The sequence below is a fragment of the Typopeltis vanoorti genome, chromosome 25 (assembly GCF_054136105.1).
Source record: "Typopeltis vanoorti isolate ZY-2024b chromosome 25, IOZ_Tvanoo_1.0, whole genome shotgun sequence".
In the NCBI taxonomy this organism is placed as follows: domain Eukaryota; kingdom Metazoa; phylum Arthropoda; class Arachnida; order Uropygi; family Thelyphonidae; genus Typopeltis; species Typopeltis vanoorti.
The window spans coordinates 16,813,216-16,832,778 of NC_143573.1; the positions used below are offsets into that span (position 1 = coordinate 16,813,216).

Sequence of the window (19,563 nt, forward strand, 5' to 3'; positions counted from 1 at the left end):
TAACTCCTTTTACAGCACTCTTTCCTCCATTCCTAAGCTTCTTCAACAATCTCCAGAACAGTGCCACCTTCTTGATATTTATTTTCTATATTTTTGCCAAAGTCCTCCCATGACTTTTGTTTAGCTAGTTTTACACAGTGTTTAGCATGCTTGCATTTGTCTCTGTATTCTTTAAGAGTACAAGCTGACTTATTTGCCAGGAACTTTTGATATGCTTTCTTCTTTTCCTTCACTGCCTCTTTAACTTCCTATGTCCACCATGGAGTTCTAATTTTTCTATCACTGCAGACAACTTCACCAGATGCCTCTCTAACTGAATTAATCAGGGCTTTCTTCAAGGCTTGAAACTGAATCTCCAAGCTTTGGTTCCTGTTCTGAAACTCTTTCATTTTTTCTTCAATAATCTTTGTATATGTTAGTCTGAAGTTCACATCGGAGAGCTGTTCAACTTTTATTCACTTTAAAACTTTCTTACACGTTATTCTTTTCAATATGAAATTCAATTTTATCCTGCTGAAGGCTAAATAATGATCACTTCCAATTTCAAATCCTCTGTACACTCTAGTGTCCTGCACCAGGGAGAAAACATCACTATCAACAATAACATAGTCAATGAGACTTTTCTTATTCCTTGCCTCTTCCCTCCATGTGAATTTGTGCCCGTTTTTATGTTGGAACATGGTGTTAGTAATAACCAGTCATGTCCTGAGCAGAAATCCAACAGATATTTGCCATCATTATTAGCTTTGCTCTTTTCTCCAAATTTTCCCAAAATATTTTTGTATGTCTGACAATCATTTCCTACTCAGCTATTTAGATCCCCAACAAGGACCAACTTTTCCTTTTTCATTGTGTCAGTTGCTTTCTCTAAAGCATCAAAAAATTCCTCCACTTCTACCTTAGTAGAACCTTCTGTGGGACCATAGGCACAAATAAGTCTCATTGTCCAGTTCCCCATTCTCATATTTGCCCACATTACTCTACTTGAGACTGACTGCCATTCAAGAAGATTAGCCTCGTATTTTGTGTTGAATACTATGGCTACTCCTTCTTTTCCTTGGTTGTCATTGCCTGAATATATCATTTTGTATTTATTGCTCAGAAAGATCTCACCAGTTTTTGTCTTTTTTTGTTTCAGTCACCCCTATTATGTCGATCCGGTACTTATCTAATTCCTCAGCTAGTTCCATTTCTTTGCCATTCAGTCTTCTGTTGTTGATAGTACCGATCTTTAACTCTGGTGATGTTGAGTTGGGGTGTGTTTTCAGATTTGTTCCAATAGCTGACTTTTCGCTGTTCACCCCGGTTCTCTGGCGAAAACAACGGTGGACTTGTTTAACCGGGCGACGGCCAGTTAAACAAGCATGAAATTTTGTCATGTTGTACCATTATTTTTTATTTTGGTTTAACCAATAAGAATACAATTTGGTCGGCTAAATTCCAAATTGCCAGCCCATCCTCGTTCATTCAGTATACAAGTAGATACCCAACAGGGTGCACCACGAGAAGGTGAGGATTGATCATTAGGTCAGAAGCCCTGGTCAGTTCTCCGCTAAGTCAGCAGTTATAATTTAAGAAAGTACAGGAAGATGGTTTAATGTTAAATTTGGTGTGAGACAAGGATGTACATTATCCCCCTCTGTTATTTATTATGTTTATGGATCACATTATGAAGAAAAGTGGTATTAAACATGATATCAAAATTGGAGATGTTAATGTCAGCTCTTTGCTGTATGCAGATGATGTTAAACTTCTAAATTAATCTGCTACAAGTCCGCAAGCTTCCCTGTCTAAATTGAATAGATATGATATGAAGGTCAGCAATAAAAAGACAGAGACAATGAAAATAGGCAGAAGCATTGAAAATATCAACTGCATTTTGAATGGAGAACCTATGAACAAGTAAAACATTTCAGCTACTTAGGCACGATTTTTAGTGAAGATGGTAAATTAAATATGGAAATAGACAACAGAATCAATAAAGCTGGTATGGTAGGAAGTCAACTGAATAAATTTATATGGAATAACAGAGAAATTAGTGAAAACAGTAAATTTGAACACTGTCTTGTATACATGACAGTGTTCAAACCAATTTTTACTTATGGATCTGAGAGCTGGGTCAGAAGTAAAACACTTGACCAAAGACTATTGACTGCAGATATGAGAGTCCTGAGAAAGATTAGAGGCATGAACTAATGGCATCAATGGCATTATCATATTAAAGACGAAGATATTAAGAAAGAACTTGACATTGTCAGCATCCAGGAATGCGTTAGCGGAGCTAATCTCAGGTGGTATGGTCAGTTAAGCAGAATGGGCGAGGAAAGATTAGCAAAACAAGTGTTCTCTGCCAGGTTGGCAGGAAGAAGACCAAGATATAGGTGGATTGATATGATAAAAAGTGCCTTAGAAGATAGAAATATTAGATCTGATAATGTTGCAATTTTGACTGGTAACAGACTGAGCAAAATTGTAGATAGGAGGTCAATAATGATGTAAATTTTTTATGTATTACTGTCATATCCTGTACATCCCTTGAGGGTACATTTTGGGAATTTGTTGATGAGTCTTAGCTTAGGAATGGAAGGAATGTATAACAGTTCCATTGTACAAGGATGGTGCAAAAACTGATACATCCCTTGACGGTACATTTCGGGAATTTGATGATGATTCTCAGCTTAGGAATGGAAGGAATGTATAACAGTTCCGTTGTACAAGGATGGTGCAAAAACTGATGTGTGTAACTATCAACCTATCAATATATCTGGTGTGGTAGTGATGATTTTATAGAAGTTGGTAAGAACTCATATGCAGAATTGAGTAAATAAACAAGCTATACCCTGTAAGGAGCAGTATGAATTTACTAAAGGAAAGTCATGTTTTAGTAATTTGTTCATATTTTATAACAAAGTTACTGCCGAGTTGGATAAAGGGAATGGACATACTATGATAATGCTGAATTTTTTTCAGGCATTTGATAGGATATCACATGAATGGATACAAAGAAGAGTATGTGGAAAGGGTACAAAGAAGAGTAAGAAAGATTATAGCCAGATTTTGAGATTTAGATTATGAAAACAGATTGAGTATGTGGATTACAGACTGGTTAACAGGAGAAAGAAGTGATATGATAGGTCTATAAGCTTCTGAATGCATGTCATAGGATGTCTGATGAAATTTTTTGTTATATGGAAAGTTGGCATAGATCACGGAGGCATTCATGGGAAACAAGTTTGATCACAGTCAAGAAAGGGTTAAGAGCTAGGTTTTTCTCTCACAGAGCAGTGAGCAAGTGGAATAGTTTGCCTTTTGTGGGTAATGAGTGCATCTAGTATAAATGAATTTAAGAGAAGGCATGACATCTGGTTTGGATGAATTATATCCTCTCTAGATGAGTCTTTGACTCCCTGGAGGTCTCAGATAATGATGATAATAACATTTTAATGGAAATTTGCAATATCCTTGCAGTAGAATAGATGTTTGAACTTTCTTCGATGCATGTTATATAGCCTTACAAAAGAGATAATCACTTATGTTAAATGATAAATTCATGATAGAAGGAAGACATCTGGAATTTCTTTGGAGGATATTTGGTGTTTTATAGGCAGTATTATAGTATGAAATAAAATTTAACTTCATCTCGTAAGTCAAAAAAAAAAGGGGGGGGGAGAATGCTGTGAGAATTCAAATCCAATGTGCCGTAGAATTGCACAAATATTTTTAAACAGGGGACTAATAAATTTCAAATCTTTTAGTAGTGAATGGTCTCATACATTGTGCTGAAAATCTTCCAAAGAGTAGAGTAGATAAATGAAATTAATCGAAAATAATATATGTGCTGAATAGTTTAGGTACTCTTTTTTTGCTCTTACACATAAACATTTTAGCCTTGATATGCTTGTTCATATAGAAATGCTGTTAAAAATGAAAAGGGCTGCTAAAAATAATCAGATATTTGAGAATTATGTGTGAATAAAAATTGTCATCCCTTGTACTGATTACTTATTATTTTTGTTCATTTTGTGTTACTTTAATTTTTATTGCTGTAATTCAAATTTGGCTTGACTATAATAATATTTTTTAAAAATATTTTGTAGATCCCTACAGCAGGAGAAACCTAGCCAACTCCATCCCCAATCAACAGCTTTTCCGCTACATTACTGATCGCTTTAAGTTATCTTACAAATATTTTGCATTTCCTCAACTTTCATCTGGTGCTGTAAGTTGTATAAATGCATCTAACTTGATAGATTCTGTGAAAGATTCTCTGCATGAAATTAGTAACCTCTCACTTTCTCATGTTGGTGTGCATAGTAAGTTTATTTTTTTAATCTTCATAAGTTTTCATTTTATATGAATGCTAACTTTTATAGACTTTGATTATTCAGATGTTTAAAATTTATCAACACATGGCAGTTTTAAAATGTATCTTAAAATTTTCTTTATTAGAAGGTGAAACTGAATTTCAAATTTTAAAGATCAGAATTAAAATATGGTCAATTGTTTATGTAATTAGAAAAAAGGAAATACTTCCAAATACCTACTTTACAGATTCCCTGGTAAACTTAATATGAGCCTCATTAGTGCATTTTCCAGGCTCTTTCTGAACTGTTGGTTTGTATTGTTACATTTTCTGTATTTGAAATTGGAATTGAAACAAAGAATTCTGATTTTATATATTTATATAATAATGAAGAAGAGTTTCAACCTTTCTAGACTTATTTGTCACAATCTGAGTTAAGTAAAAAACACTCTATATATCAGGGATGGCCAGACTTGCTTAATGTATGAGCCACATAACAGTAAACTTTGGAATGCTTGAGAGCTGAAAGACATGAACAAATATTACATACAGAATTTTATTGTTACATGCACATTTTGTTACAAAAATTTTATATGAATATTGAGAAATACATCTGTGTAATAATGTGAGGAGTTTCTGAAAAGTAAGGTAACACATTTTTTTTTAATCTTAATGGTGAAAGGGAATGAGATAAAACACTATGACAGATAAACCTATTAATAATGTTCAAAAAGACCAACAGTGCAGTGTGGTGCTACTGTCGGCCCACAGCTAATTCCAATTGCAAGGTGGCAGTTACCGTGTAAGTGGGAGTGAGGTCCACAACAGTTATCTGTGAATTTATTCGTTTTTTTTTTTTTTTTTTTTTTTTTTTTTTTTTTTTTTTTTTTTTTTTTCAAGCAAAAGGGGCTTCGCCACATGATATTCACCGAACTGGTTGTTGTGTATGGTGAAAATGTCAAAAAAGAAGCAGGTGTGTTTTTGGTGTATGAATTTATATGGTTAGTTTCTAATTAAGATTAGAAACTGCATTTATTACATCACCAAAATGTTGTGAATAATATTTGTTTTCGCTGCTGTGTGTTTCTATTGTGTGAATAATGATAATAACGATGATGGTTTTTAATTTTATTATTCTCATGCTATTTACATCTATCTAGTATTTTTTTAACATAACGCAGGCCATGGTGACATTGAAGATCGACATTGGGCAGGTAGGTCTTTAGCGAGAAACACAGAAGACATTTCGTACATCAAGGGCATCATTCTTAAAGATTGGCAAGTGAATTTGCATGAGTGGTGAACTTGACTAAGTCCACTGTTTATGAAATAGTTTACAATGTCCTTGATTTACAAAAGGTGTGCTCCCTTCTGGTGCCCCAACAGTTATCAGAGAAGCACAAGGTAACTCTCATCTCTCATAGGTATATGTCTGGAGAATCTGTTGCAATACAGTGACAAAGGTGAGGATTTTCTTACTCTCCTAGTCACAGGAGATGAAACAGGGTTCATCACTTTACCCTGGAGAGCAGACAAGACTCCATAACCTGGAAACATCAATAATCTCCTATGTGCAAAAAATTCAAGACTGTTCTCACTGCCTTAAAAGTCATGTCTAGCATGTTCTGGGATTTTCAAAGCATTCTGTTGGTGGACTTATTGCCAAAGGTAGGAACAATCAGTGCAGAGCTTTATTGTGCAACATTTTCACAAAGAAATAATGCCAGTAAAAATTACTGGTGAGAGGATGTTATCATATCACGAATGTTGTGGTCTTTGTTAGGCTTTATGACCTGACATCATAAGTTGAAAATAATACAGTGAGATTAACATGTTTGCAGTGAGCAGGGACATATCACCTCGGGTGTGGATCTATAAATCGTTGATGTGTTTACATCAGAACCAAAATTATATAGATAGAAGGTGATCTGTATTGGAACTATATTTGAAACCAAAGGGAAAATCTATATTCCACTGTTATATGAAACTTCATTTAAACCAACTAAAAATTATCATCAGCTCGTATTTTGGTAGCTTAGTACTGGAAAAATGACCCTCTGTAGTGGAAAATCTCTTTCCACTAATTGTGTACACACACAATATTGCACTGATGCAAACAGCATTCTTTCCTTACAGATGCCATACTCCACAGTTTCAAGCCAAGCAAACTACAGTAGAAGTTTTATTATAGTATTAAATATGGAATGAAATGAGAAGGGCATCATAAGTCCAAGACAGACTATAATGAAATTTTTGTGTCTATGTTTTGAGGGGGAAAAAATAATAATAAGCAATAATTATTATTCTTATTATTATTATGGGCATCTCCATGTAGTTCAGAACCCTCGTGACCCCTTGTGCTCTTCCATCCAGTCATATATTAAAAATTTTCTTTAGCATTTATTCTACAAAACCAAAAAGGGTTTTACACATTTTTATCATATCTCCTGCTTTTTTGACCATCAGCTAAACTTTGTGATCCACCGAGCTTTGTTGTATCCTCTCCACATTTCACTGTTTTGGTCACCTGCAATGTTCCCTCTAAGCTGCAGATTCACAGAGTGACTGAGTTGCTCCTGCGCATGGTGAATTGTTGTCACACATCTGAAAATTTCTTTTAAACACTGCTCTTTGTATTATATTATATTATATAATACAAAATTTTATATTACAAAAAAGACAGTGCAGTGCAGTCATTAGGTCATGTAACAATATTCTGCTAAGAGCAGTAGTAGGTCCACACAGCTGTAAAAAAAAATTAGAGGACCATTGGTCACCTGTCTGAATGTTCTTCACTTCCACATCTCCAAAAAATCTCTAAAGCAAAATGAATTTATAATATTTAATTTATTTTTTATTTATTTTATTTTTTAGTTTTAGTCTGGTTGTACAAATACAGGAAGATGAATAAAATAACAAAGAATAGAAATAGTTCAAAATCTTGTGTGTGTGTGTAGGGAGGGGGAGTTCTGAACAAACAGAAATTCAAACTTTATATATTAAAAATAATAATAAAAAATCTCTCTCAAGCTGAAAAATTTTAAAAATAGTTAACATCTTTGTTTATGATTTACTTTCTATTTTTGGTATAGTAATTTACACAATGTTTATTTCACATTGTTGCCTTCAAGTTATGGCTCATTCATACAGTTAATAAGGACATTAAGATTCAAACATGGATTAATTTATAATGTGCATCCTTATGTACTATCTAGTGACTTTATTTCATGCTTGAACAGTACTGAAATGGAAATTTTTCAAAATGCTGGAAAGAATGTAAATATTATTATTATCATCATAATCAGACACCTTTAAGCAATCAAGTAATTACAAGGAAGGCAGTACTTCACCTACACTGCTTCACATCTTCTCTTAAACCAGTTCATATTGTTCCACTCACTTACTGCTCTGTGAGAGAAAAAAATCTAGCCTCACTCCCAAGAAATTATATTCTCAGTTTCATCCTTTTTCCAAGTGTAAGCAAATAAAGTTTGTGCGTGAAGTCACTTCACGACTAGGTTACTTGTATATAGAGGCTAATGACTTCATGTCAGTTACCTTAGTATCCCATAATTCAATGCACATATCCTTACAGACATGTATAACATGTTTTTATAAAAGAAGAAGGGTAGAGGGAGAGAAAGATGATGGAATTCTAGCTCTGGAAACAAAACATGGTGTTAACCATGTCAGACTTTTCAGTAAGCAAGATTATAAATTAAAGATACTAAGAAATTATATTCTGGGTTTCATCCTTTATTCAAGTGTAAGCAAAACAAAGTTTGCATGTGAAGTAACTTCAAAACTGGGATACTTATATAGAGAGGCTATCCTCTATATATATAAGTAGAGAAACAAGATAATATCTTGGCATTTTTAATTTATTAGTATAGCCAATTAAAAATACTTTCAACATTTATCTCTTATCCAAAGTATTTTAGTAATAGGGTGTGATACCTTTTGACTACTTGTATATGGGAAATATATATGTATATTGTACATGCTATACATATCCTTGCATTGTACATGTTATACATATCCTTATGGACATATTATATAATATGTTACAATGTTATTATACATGTCAGTAAGGATACGCGCATTGTATTATGAGATACTAAAGCAACTGATGTGAAGTTATTAGCCTCTACATAAAAGTAACCCAGTTGTAAAGTGACTTTATGCTCAAACTTTGTTTGCTTACACTTGGATAAAGGATGAAACTGAGAATATAATTTCTTGCCATCTTTAATTTATAGTATAACCAAGTGAGAAAACTTTCAGCATGTTTCATGTGTAACTCTCTCAGAACCTCACTGCTTTTAGGAAGGGAGCTTCTCAGCTCAGTCTGTATCAATGCTATGAACCCAAGTCTTTCCATCCAAAGGATAGAAGGAACTGGTTTTTCATCCTGAAAATATGTGAACTGGTCTTCACACTTGCAATTCACAGACAATACACCAGCCTTAGCCTTATATATTTAGGCTGTAATTTGAAACAACAGCAGCAGCATTTAGAAAGAAATCTAAACCACGTTTGGTTTCCAGTAAGAATGAATTAATGCTATTTCACAAGGTTTAGTTTACATTCCTCTGGTTAGAGTATATGCATCAGTGCCTGTTTTAGTCTCCAAATTTTATTTTATTTATTTATTTATTTGAAAACCATATCTCTGGGCAGACAGGATTGGTATGACAAAAAAAGATTTTTATGCATCATCAGACCAGTTGCAGTTATTCATTATGTGTATAAATATCAAGTCTAATATGTAATAAAATGGTCAATGAAGATAGCACTGTCAGATGTTTTTTTTTTTTTTCATGTCTTGAAACCTATCATTTTAATATATATTTGATAATTTTTCACCAGTGCACTTTCACAGCATTGAGTTTTAAATTGATTTTGAAAGTTTTTTTTTTTTTTTTTTTTTTTTTTTTTTTTTTTTTTGAGTGTATTGCTCCATTCTAAATAGCACAACAAGTGCACTCATCCCAAAGTAGAATGGAGCATGAGTTGCTACTCATGATTGCAACTCATGTATACTAGACTTACTTATAAGTAGTCTAGTATAAATGTTTGAAAATAAATAATTTATTGTTGCTCAATTGTAAAACATTCACCTCAGCATACTAGTTATCTAAATTTAGTTTAACATATAGCCAGTATTTCAACAATTGAAGCCTGATTCTGTAGAGAAATTATTAAGGGTGAACATCAAGGGAGACTATTCAATATATTTGTAAGCCTTGCTCAACAAATATTTAAAACCCTACTCACCTTGAAAAAAATGCACTTGCTCAAGTCCCCCCCCCCCCCCAATCATATTTTTAATTATATGTCCTTGTATGTCAACAAAAGTACCACAGAATGATTAGAGATGTGGCATCTGTTTCTTAAAGTTAAAAAGATTTTGTTTAGAAAGTTTTTTATTAAATAAAAATAAAATATACACATTTTATTTTGTCCAGTCATTCATGTTATTATGTTAAAAATTAACAGGCTGAAAATGATAATTAAAAAATAAAATTAATTAAATACAACCTATTTAATACTATTTAAATTAAGGGGATATTAAATCCCACATTGTTTTAAAACCGAATGAGAAACTCAGAGATCGGAATCAAAGAGTTTCATGCCAAATATAGTAACCATAAAAGTATCAGCGACTACGTGCGTAAGCTAAAGCACGTAGTTCAAGTATGTAGTACAAACTAGGGCAACTCGTAGCAAAGGTGGAGAAGGTTCTGATCGCTATGCTTAGTATTTTCCATAATGTGATACCCATCTCCTATGAGATGTATGATGTTATACATTATGGTGGGAGGTCACTACCCAGACCGGTTTCGATCTTTATTGAGATCTCATCAGTGAATAGCTAGACCAAAGTATAATACTAAGGGTATAGCGAAAAGAACTTATATACTCAGCCTATTGACTCTTTATTTTAAATAAAACTATTTGATATAGTTCAAGATAACAATTTTCCAAACTTTAGAGATGCTAGGCAGTTGATCACTCATAATTAAATTTAATGAAATAAATACAGCACAGAAAAATAATCAAACCAACAGGTTTAATGATATTATTCTGATATTTTGCCTCTGTTACAGTGACATCTTCTTGAATACAGTACTAAAATAGTAATAACACAAACAAAAACCCACACAGTAATCAGTGGAAGAAATTAGACTGTTTTAAGCCTAAACTTTGATGAGGAGTTGCTGCTAACTAGCCTTAGTTGTTGGGCAGGAGGCATAAGAATTAGCTTCCCAGATCTGGGCAAGTTTAACTTCATATTAATTTAAATTAGATTAATTTTTAATGGAATTCATACCATTATAACATTTATTAAACATCCATATTCACAAGACTATAGTAATATTATTACTGCAAATATTTCAACCAGAAACGAACTGGTAATCACCATACATCAGCATATTCACAAGGTGAATCTATAACAACATAGACAGATGATACCCAAGGAAGCAAAACAATGTTTTGCTTCCTTGGGGGAAAGGATTAAAACCAAGTTTAATTTCTTAATATCTTTAATGTATAGTAGAACCAAGATAATGAACTTTCAACATCTTTCTCTCATCCAGAGATTTTTATTAATAAGGTCTAGCACCTTTTGGCTACTTGTATATAAGATATATATATATATATATATATATATATATATGTGTGTATGAGATATATATATAATTCCCATTATGCATAGTATTTTACATGTCTGTAAGGGTGTGTGTGCTTTGCATTATGGGATTTATACTAAGGCAAGTAACGTGAAGTCAGTAGCTTTGATATTCAGGTAGCTCAGGCATGAATTATATTTCATGTGCAGAACTTTTTTTTTTTTTGCATTGATAAAAGATTAAAACCAAGTATAGGCAGTCCCGGAGTTATGGACAACCCAACTTATGGCATTCCCATACTTACGAACAGGCTTCCAATGCTCCCCATAAGGATAATTAATAATTAAATTAATAATTCGGGAACTAGTTTCTTCAATGTATGTAAACAAAACTGCATTGGCTGAGGGTTCGTTGGCACAGCGTCTTTTTGCTAGCAGCTAGTCTCTTGTCATTGACTTACTAGATTCACATTCACAAGAATTAACCCATGAAGACTTTATTGAGATATGGTATCAGCTGAAAGAAACAGAAGAACATGAAGAATCAGAAGATCCAGAGCCAAGAAAGTTTATGACAAAAGAATTTGCTGAGCCTTTTGTCTCATTGAAGCAAGATTTGCTAAGCTTGTGGAGCAAGATCCTAACATTGAGCGGTTTACAAATTTACTGTACAGTTAGTGAGAACATCAGCTTCTACAAGGCCATTTATGATGAAAAAGAGAAAAAACTGTGCAAACAATCCTAGATACCTTTTTCAAGAACCCGACTTTGGTGGTAAGCTCCCATCCTCTAGCACCAGAATCTGATCCTTATTCTTCAGCACCATCTCCATCATCATCATTAATGTTAGCCTACCTTCTTGCCTCAGAAAATGTCTGCTTCAGTAAGCTAGACATTGATGCAACCTTTAATATTCTTTTTTGAAATTTCTTCTATCTCATATCTAAACGTTTTGTATGAATTTGTTTTTATGTTCCGTTTGTTTGAAAAAGAAAGAGCACAATAGTTTCTGTAACTTATTATTATAGTACAGGGTATTATTGCAACATATGAGCCATTCTAGTATTGTTGTTATTATTATTATTATTACCATATATGCATTGTTCATCAGGAATCCGAGTTACATAAAAATCTGACCTAAAGACATTCTCAGGAATGTATCTCGTCCGTAACCCAGGGACTGCCTATATATAATTTCTTGGCATCTTTAATGTATAGTAGAACCAAGATAAAAAAACCTTCAACAAATAAAATATGGTGAATCCTGCAGTGTAGAATTTTACTGGATTACCTGATTCATATTTATTTATAAAATTTTAATTTTAATTATAATTTTGATTTCATTTCATTTGTACACCAGTTCACTGACAGGGTGTTAAGATCAAAATGACTCACTAATTAATATTAACCCTTTAACTGCTGACTTTATATTCTAGTGACATTGTTCCATATGCTGAATTAATTTTGCGAAAAATTTATAAATAAAATCAATTAAAATTCTTACTGAAGTAAGATGTCCAGACAGCATCATACATTCTTGATATACACTTGTTCACTCACAAAAATGGCAATAATAGTGTTTTATAAAATTTGCATAATCAAGAGGTGTCCACTTGATTATGCAAATTACACACATTAATTTATGTAGAATCACTAGGATCTTCTTCAACTGAAGTACATAATTCACTTAACTCGGACAATTCTTCTCCCGACTCATTTGTTGTTAACAATTCATCAATTTGATCATCAGTAAGATAACGCGGATATTTACTGGTTGCCGCCATATTGTGATATCCCGGAAATCCCCGCAGTCACGTGGTTTATGCATCATGCTGCATATTATTATTATTCGTGACACCTCCAAGGAGTCCGAAGACTCATCGCGGGAGGACACCTACTGTACAACTCTCAGTCTCCATCCGAACCTCTATTACCAATCATCCACATTAACGCCATCTACTGCCCTCCACCACAACTAGTATTTTTTGTCTGTAAATTGCGTGTGTTCTGAAGGGCCAATTTATCTGTATGCAGGCTGAAAAACCCAAGTTTCTGGGAGAAAAAAACCTGCTACCTCCATATGAGATCGGCTAACTCACCTTCAATTGAAAAAGTCCATACATAAAGATTCCTCCCGTCATGACGAGAATCGAACGTAGGCATTTTCCAGTCGAAGGGTGCAATGTACCGTCGTTCTTCCAATTGCACTACGGAGGTGTTTAATATGATTAGTTGCACCAGTTCAAATTTTTCTCTTTAGATGTCATACAAGGACAGAAACCCAAATCAAATAAACTTCAATTGGTTGCCAATAGATGGAGGAATCTACCTGCGAAGTTTGAATATCTTATGACGATTCTTTCCATACTAAAAAATTGTCTGAATATGGGAGGCGTGCCAAACATTCAAATCAAGTTAACTCGATCGTAGCAAGGTCGCCATTTTTTCCCGCGCTTGAGTTAACTCGACCGTAGCAGTTAAAGGGTTAAATCTAATCTGGTGTAATTATTCCTTTCTTTACTGAAAAATTAACATTTTAATATTGAATTTCATAGAACTGACAGCTGCTCCCCATGATGATGACTGGGAAGATGATGGAAATGACGTTATGCTGGACTATCTTGATGATCAAGATCCTGACATAAGTTTTGAATCAGTAGTAAATACTGTTAAAGACTTTTCCTTGAATGATTCAAAAGACAAGGATCACAATGAAGAAGAGGATGAGGAAACTAACAGTTGTGAATTGCTGCCAGACTCATCACTTGATGTAAAATATGTTGTTGAAAGCCCCACTTTTAACGAATCTGTGAAAATTCCATATAACATCTCAAAGTGTCCAACACAAACAATGATTTCATCTGAAAATGCAGGTTTATGTAAAGCTATAGAAGCCTTAAGTATAAAATCAGCCGGAATCAACAAGCAGTGTATTTATATATGGAGAACAAAAGATAGATGTCCAAATAAAAATGATATCATATATAAATTTGAGAAGAATATATTCACACAAGGCCTGGTAAGTCTTAATTTACTATTGATTTTTTTTATATAGTGTCCATTTTGTTAAATGTTTCTCTTGCAGTAAGTCTATTTATTGTATACTCTACAATTTTAAACAGACTGTTCAAATGATGATTAATAACAATTTATAAAAATTCTTAATAAAAATACATTCTGTAATTTTTGTGGTTATAAGATTTTCCTGAAATGTATTGTTGTTTATTCAACTATCAAATAATCAAACCTTCAGTTATTCAATCCTTGGGTATGTTTTGTATGCAAGTTGTTATTTATGATGTAAAGCAAGATACTGAAAGTGTTACAGAGAATGTGGAAGAAGTGAACAGTAGTGTGCGAAATATGACTGGGAGCATGAAAAAGATGGCTGAAGGTAATGTGGATGAAGAGGTTTCAGTGCAGAGAGACATACTGCACTTACACTGATTCCCTCACTGGATGAAACATGAACTCAAGCTACTGGAGAAACAGGGAATAGTATGAAAATGGGAGAAACAGGATGTAAATAGATGGTATTATATGGAGATTTAATGAAAAAGTAATGAAAGCATGCTTCCCAGATGTGAAGATCAGGAATATCAGTTTGCAGGGAGAGAAGTAAACATGTTGATTGTTTTGGACTGGTATGAATTATTTGAAATATGAAAAATGTGCAATGAGAGAAGATATGAAAGAATTACTGATTGAAGTGAAAAAGAATGGTGAGAAATAAACATTGGGAGTGTTGCTGCCTTGGTATGATAGGAGTGATGTGAGATGGGTTGATGAGAAGATTTTTAAGGAGAAATATTCACTTTATAGATGTATGGGATGAATATGATGGATGAAAGGACATGCATATTATGACCTACCCTGGCTACTACTTTAGCAATATGCCCTCTATACCTCAGGATAACACTTTTCCCCATTACGTTGACATCCATTATGTTTTGCCCATACTGTCAGCCTGTTTAAATTATCCTGCAATTCTCAACTATCGCCTAGATTAACTATTTCCTTACCCAACTTCACAACACTAACAAACAACTGAATATCTCCCTTCAGATTATTTCCTATATCATTTATGTACAAATTAAATTTGTCGTATTGGCCTCAGTCTTACACTAGTTTGACTAAAGAACTGCCATCTGCCCAAATGACTCCTCTTGTTGATTGCAGCTCATCTGCCATCATCAGAAGTACTGCACCCCCTGTCCTTTTCATCTCTGTCCTCCCTAAAAATAGTATATCATCGCATACCTTCCTATCTACATCATCTACTGTTAGACAAGTCTCACTAATTCATATAACTTATGACGAAGTAGCACTAACCAATGTCAAAAACACCTGCCTCTTATTCCTGACACGTATAGCATTAGTATATAGTATATAGAAATAGTATATAACTTTTACCAAAGCTTTTGATGGTATTGATAAAGAAACATAATGGTGCATTTGATCGAGTACTACATGATAAACTATTGTTGAAATTGGGGTTGGATAGTCATTTGGTAGCTTGGTTACAAGGCTCATTGACTAATAGGAGCTAGAGAGTTATGTATGGAGGTGCAGTGTCACAAAAAATGAAGGTGACAACTGGGGTTCCACAGGGTTCTGTTTCTGGGACCGCTGCTGTTTAACTTATATATCAATGATATTGTTCATGGTGTGAAAGGAGATATTCAGTTGTTTGCTGAGGATGCTAAATTAGGAAGAGTAATGTCAGGAAATTCTGATGTGTTGTTGTTACAAGAGGATTTGAATAGTTTGGTGCTTGGACTGAAGTATGGGGAAGTTATTTCAATCTTGCTAAGTGTAAAGGTATGCGCTTTGGTCAGAGAAGATGGAATGAGGTTTGCTACATTGGAGGAACTTTGCTTCAGGAGGTGGAGGAAGCAAGGGACCTAGGCATCTTGGTAGATCGGTAACTGAAGTTCAGAGGATACATTGCAAAAGTTGTTCTAGTTACCCCCCCCCCAAAAAAAAAAAAAAAAAAAGAAGAAAACACTGCTATGATGCAAAGAAAGCTGACATGTAAGGGTAAGAAGGAAATAATAAGGTACCAATTAGGTCTCATTTGGATTCCTGTTCACAGATCTGGTCACTTGGTTATATTGATGAAAGGGAAATATTGGAGAGGCTAATAACTAAGACTATCTCAGGATTCTAGAATATTGACATCTAGAATCTGTCCTTATTCTAGAATTTTAGATTCCAAAATAAGGACTGATTGATTGATTATAGTCTTCAGCTTGGCAGATAGGAGGACTGGTGATACGATTGAGATGTATAAGCTGGTGAGAAGATCCTATCAAATAAATACAGGGGAATTATGGCATAGGATAACAGGTTATGTAAGGACTAGAGGTCACACCTTTTGGCTACTTGTATATGGAAATATGACTTCTGCATTGCTTCAACTTTGGTATCACTTATGATTCTGGCTCCCACTGGTGAGACCTCAATAAAGGTTGAAACCGGTCTGGGTAGTGACCCTTGCTATAAAGCATAGCATTATACATGTCCATAAGGATATGTGCTTTGCATTATGGGATGCTAAGGCAACTGATGTTGAAGTCATTAGCCTCTATATACGAGTTGTCCAGTCGTGAAGTTACTTCATGCGCAAACATTGTTTGCTTACACTTGGATAAAGATTAAACAAAGAATATAATTTCTTGACATCTTTAAATTATACAAAATCAGAAGCAGTGTATAAATCAGCTAAAAAGGGCGGTCTTGAAATAAATTTGACTGGAACAAATTTCTTAAATTGAACAGCAAATATTATGTTAAAATTAAAATCAGTCAACATTCAGTGTTAAGAAATTTAAGTACTTCAGAACAAATATATGGATCAGAAATATAGAAAGTCACCAAAAACCAGGATGCTAAATTAAATAGTTTTCAAACAAAATGTTTGCATATAATATAAAAAAAATACTTTGCTCTGAACATATAATTAAGGATGACTTATATAAACTGTCTGAGCAAAAAGTATCACCAGTGAAATAAAAAAATGCAGATGGAAATGGATTCGAAATGTACTAAGAATGGAAAGCAGAGTGTGATTATAAGAATAATTTGACATGGATTCTAGAAGGGGAAAAAAGGAGAAGTCCTAAATTAACTTGGCAAAGAATGACAGAAAAGAAAAGAAGAGTAGCTGGTTGGGAGAGATTAAGAGAAGCAGAATTAGTGGAAAAAGACAAAAATATCTAGACAAAATGGACCGTGCCCTTAGGCAGCCTGGAGCAGTGTCATGACTTTAGAAACTAGAAGGAAAGAATGGCATTAGTGCATGGGAAGTGGTCAGGGATTGTTTGAGAAAAGTATTAGTCACTACTCTACTCTTCCAGTTAGAGTAGTGACCCTAATACAGAGCCATGAGGCACTTCATTTTCTTAAATTTAACTCCACAGTATACTACTCTCTGGTATGAATCACCTTTTACAAAGCATGGCTTTGTAAAAGGTGGTTCAATTTTTACAGCTAGCACAACTGTTATCTGTTGCATTTTCATTAGGACAAAACTTGAAACTTTCAGAAAATTTAAATGATGATATGTTAAATTATAATGCAAAACAACTACATTTTCATTATTAACTTGTTTAGTAAATATATTTTTGCATTCAAATCCATAAGCATCCATATTTGTTAACATATGAAACATTTTGATTTCTTTTTTTTTTTTTTTTTTTTTTTTCTTTTTTTTTTTTTTTTTTGTAGGTGTGAAATAACTAGGTATGGAACTCACCAATTCAGACAGTTTGTTGAATTGCTAAAATTAGCTTTTTGTAATAAAAATTCTTCAAATTTTCTGAAACTCCAAAATAGGCAATGCATGCATCTTATGCATATATGCTTAGTCTAAGAGTTCAACTTTTTTTTTTTTTTGACTCGGGATGTGTCAATTGTGATCACAGTATGTCTTCTTTGCTTGTTTTTCTTCATTTTGGTGCCATCTACATGACATATCTTACTATCTTGTTTAAGTTACAATAAACAGTTGAAGACCAGTCCTTAATCTCTGACTAATTGCAAAAAAAACAAATTTGACTGATAGATAAATACACCAAAAGTGGAAAAAAATTTAGTGGACTTGAAAAAATACATCGAGTGTTCATTTCTGTTTAATGTTTCTGTTATGGTATGACATCTGGTAGTTTCAGTGATTTGCATGCAAATATGTGTTCTTTTCCTTAGTGGAAAATACAAATTTCTTTATTTTCACTTTAGGGTGGGGGAATAACTCCAAAATAGGCAATGCATGCATCTTATGCATATATGCTTAGTCTAAGAGTTCAACCTTTTTTTTTTTTTTTTTGACTCGTCATGTGTCAATTGTGATCACAGAATGTCTTCTTTGCTTGTTTTTCTTCATTTTGGTGCCATCTACATGACATATCTTACTATCTTGTTTAAGTTACAATAAACAGTTCAAGACCAGTCCTTAATCTCTGACTAATTGCAAAAAAAAAACAAATTTGATTGATAGATAAATACACCAAAAGTGGAAAAAAATTTAGTGGACTTGAAAAAATACATCAAGTGTTCATTTCTGTTTAATGTTTCTGTTATGGTATGACATCTGGTAGTTTCAGTGATTCGCATGCAAATATGTGTTCTTTTCCTTAGTGGAAAATACAAATTTCTTTATTTTCACTTTAGGGTGGGGGAATCAGCTGTCTTCTTGAAAAATCACCTTCAAACTGATTTGACCTTGATTTTCTTTTTAATGTTCCAGAAGTAAAATCACTCACTGTGATGCTGATGCCCAATCTATTCTATTTGAGAACTAAAGATCTACTTTGAAAATATCCCGTGTTTTTTCTTCATATGCAAATCATAATGAAAAAGGGATGATAGCTGATATTAGCTTTTAAATCTTGTGTTCAGGTACATGAGTAATGTTATAAATGCAAAGTTCGAATCAATAAAATATGTTATTTCCAATGAGCCTATTTAATCTTTTTAATTAGTTTGTTATTTAGATTCCATTACTAGTTGACACTGTTTCAAACTTTTTCTTCTCCTTAAGAGTAGGTCAGAATGTATTATTATTATTGCTATCATCAAAGATCTTCAGAGAATCAAGGACTTGTTGAGGGAAGCTATACATCAACCAAACCAGATGTCATACCTGCTCTTAAACTCATTCACACTAGATGCACTTGCTACTTCAATGGCAAATTGTTCCACTCACTCAGTGCTCTGTCAGAGAAAAATCTAGCTTTCAACAATTTCTTAACCACATAGAAAGTTGATTTTCAAGGAAGCTCCCCCCCCCCCCCCTTGTCCTCTCCTCACCTGTTATATAATGAAAATTTTCATTCATTAATAATCTATAACAGCCTTCAGAAGTTTATAGAACTTCTCTATCATCCCTCCTTTTCCTGTCTGCAGTCCATATTCTCTCAATCTCTCCTCGTAATCTATATTCCATAATACCAATATTGTCTCTGTTACTCTTTGTGTCCTTTCTACAGCTTCTTTATTCCCTCCAAATTAGAAGACCAAGTTTATGCACAGTAATCAATGTGCAGCCATATGAAAGCCTTGTAAAGAGGCAAAATGACTTCTTTATCCTTATATATCAAGTTTGTTTCAACGTCGCAGTTATCCT

The 19,563-nt window shown here is 33.6% G+C and overlaps 1 protein-coding gene across 3 annotated transcripts in view; it reads left to right on the top strand.

Moving 5' to 3' along the window:
* Positions 1-19,563, top strand: part of LOC150092574 (terminal uridylyltransferase 4-like) — a 583,753-nt gene that overhangs the window by 283,594 nt on the left and 280,596 nt on the right. For all 3 annotated transcript variants that reach the window (XM_090414413.1, XM_090414412.1, XM_090414414.1), the window contains exons 11-12: positions 4,098-4,313; positions 13,493-13,956. In XM_090414413.1, the coding sequence (XP_090270539.1) occupies positions 4,098-4,313; positions 13,493-13,956 (680 nt within the window). The remainder of the gene's footprint in view (positions 1-4,097; positions 4,314-13,492; positions 13,957-19,563) is intronic.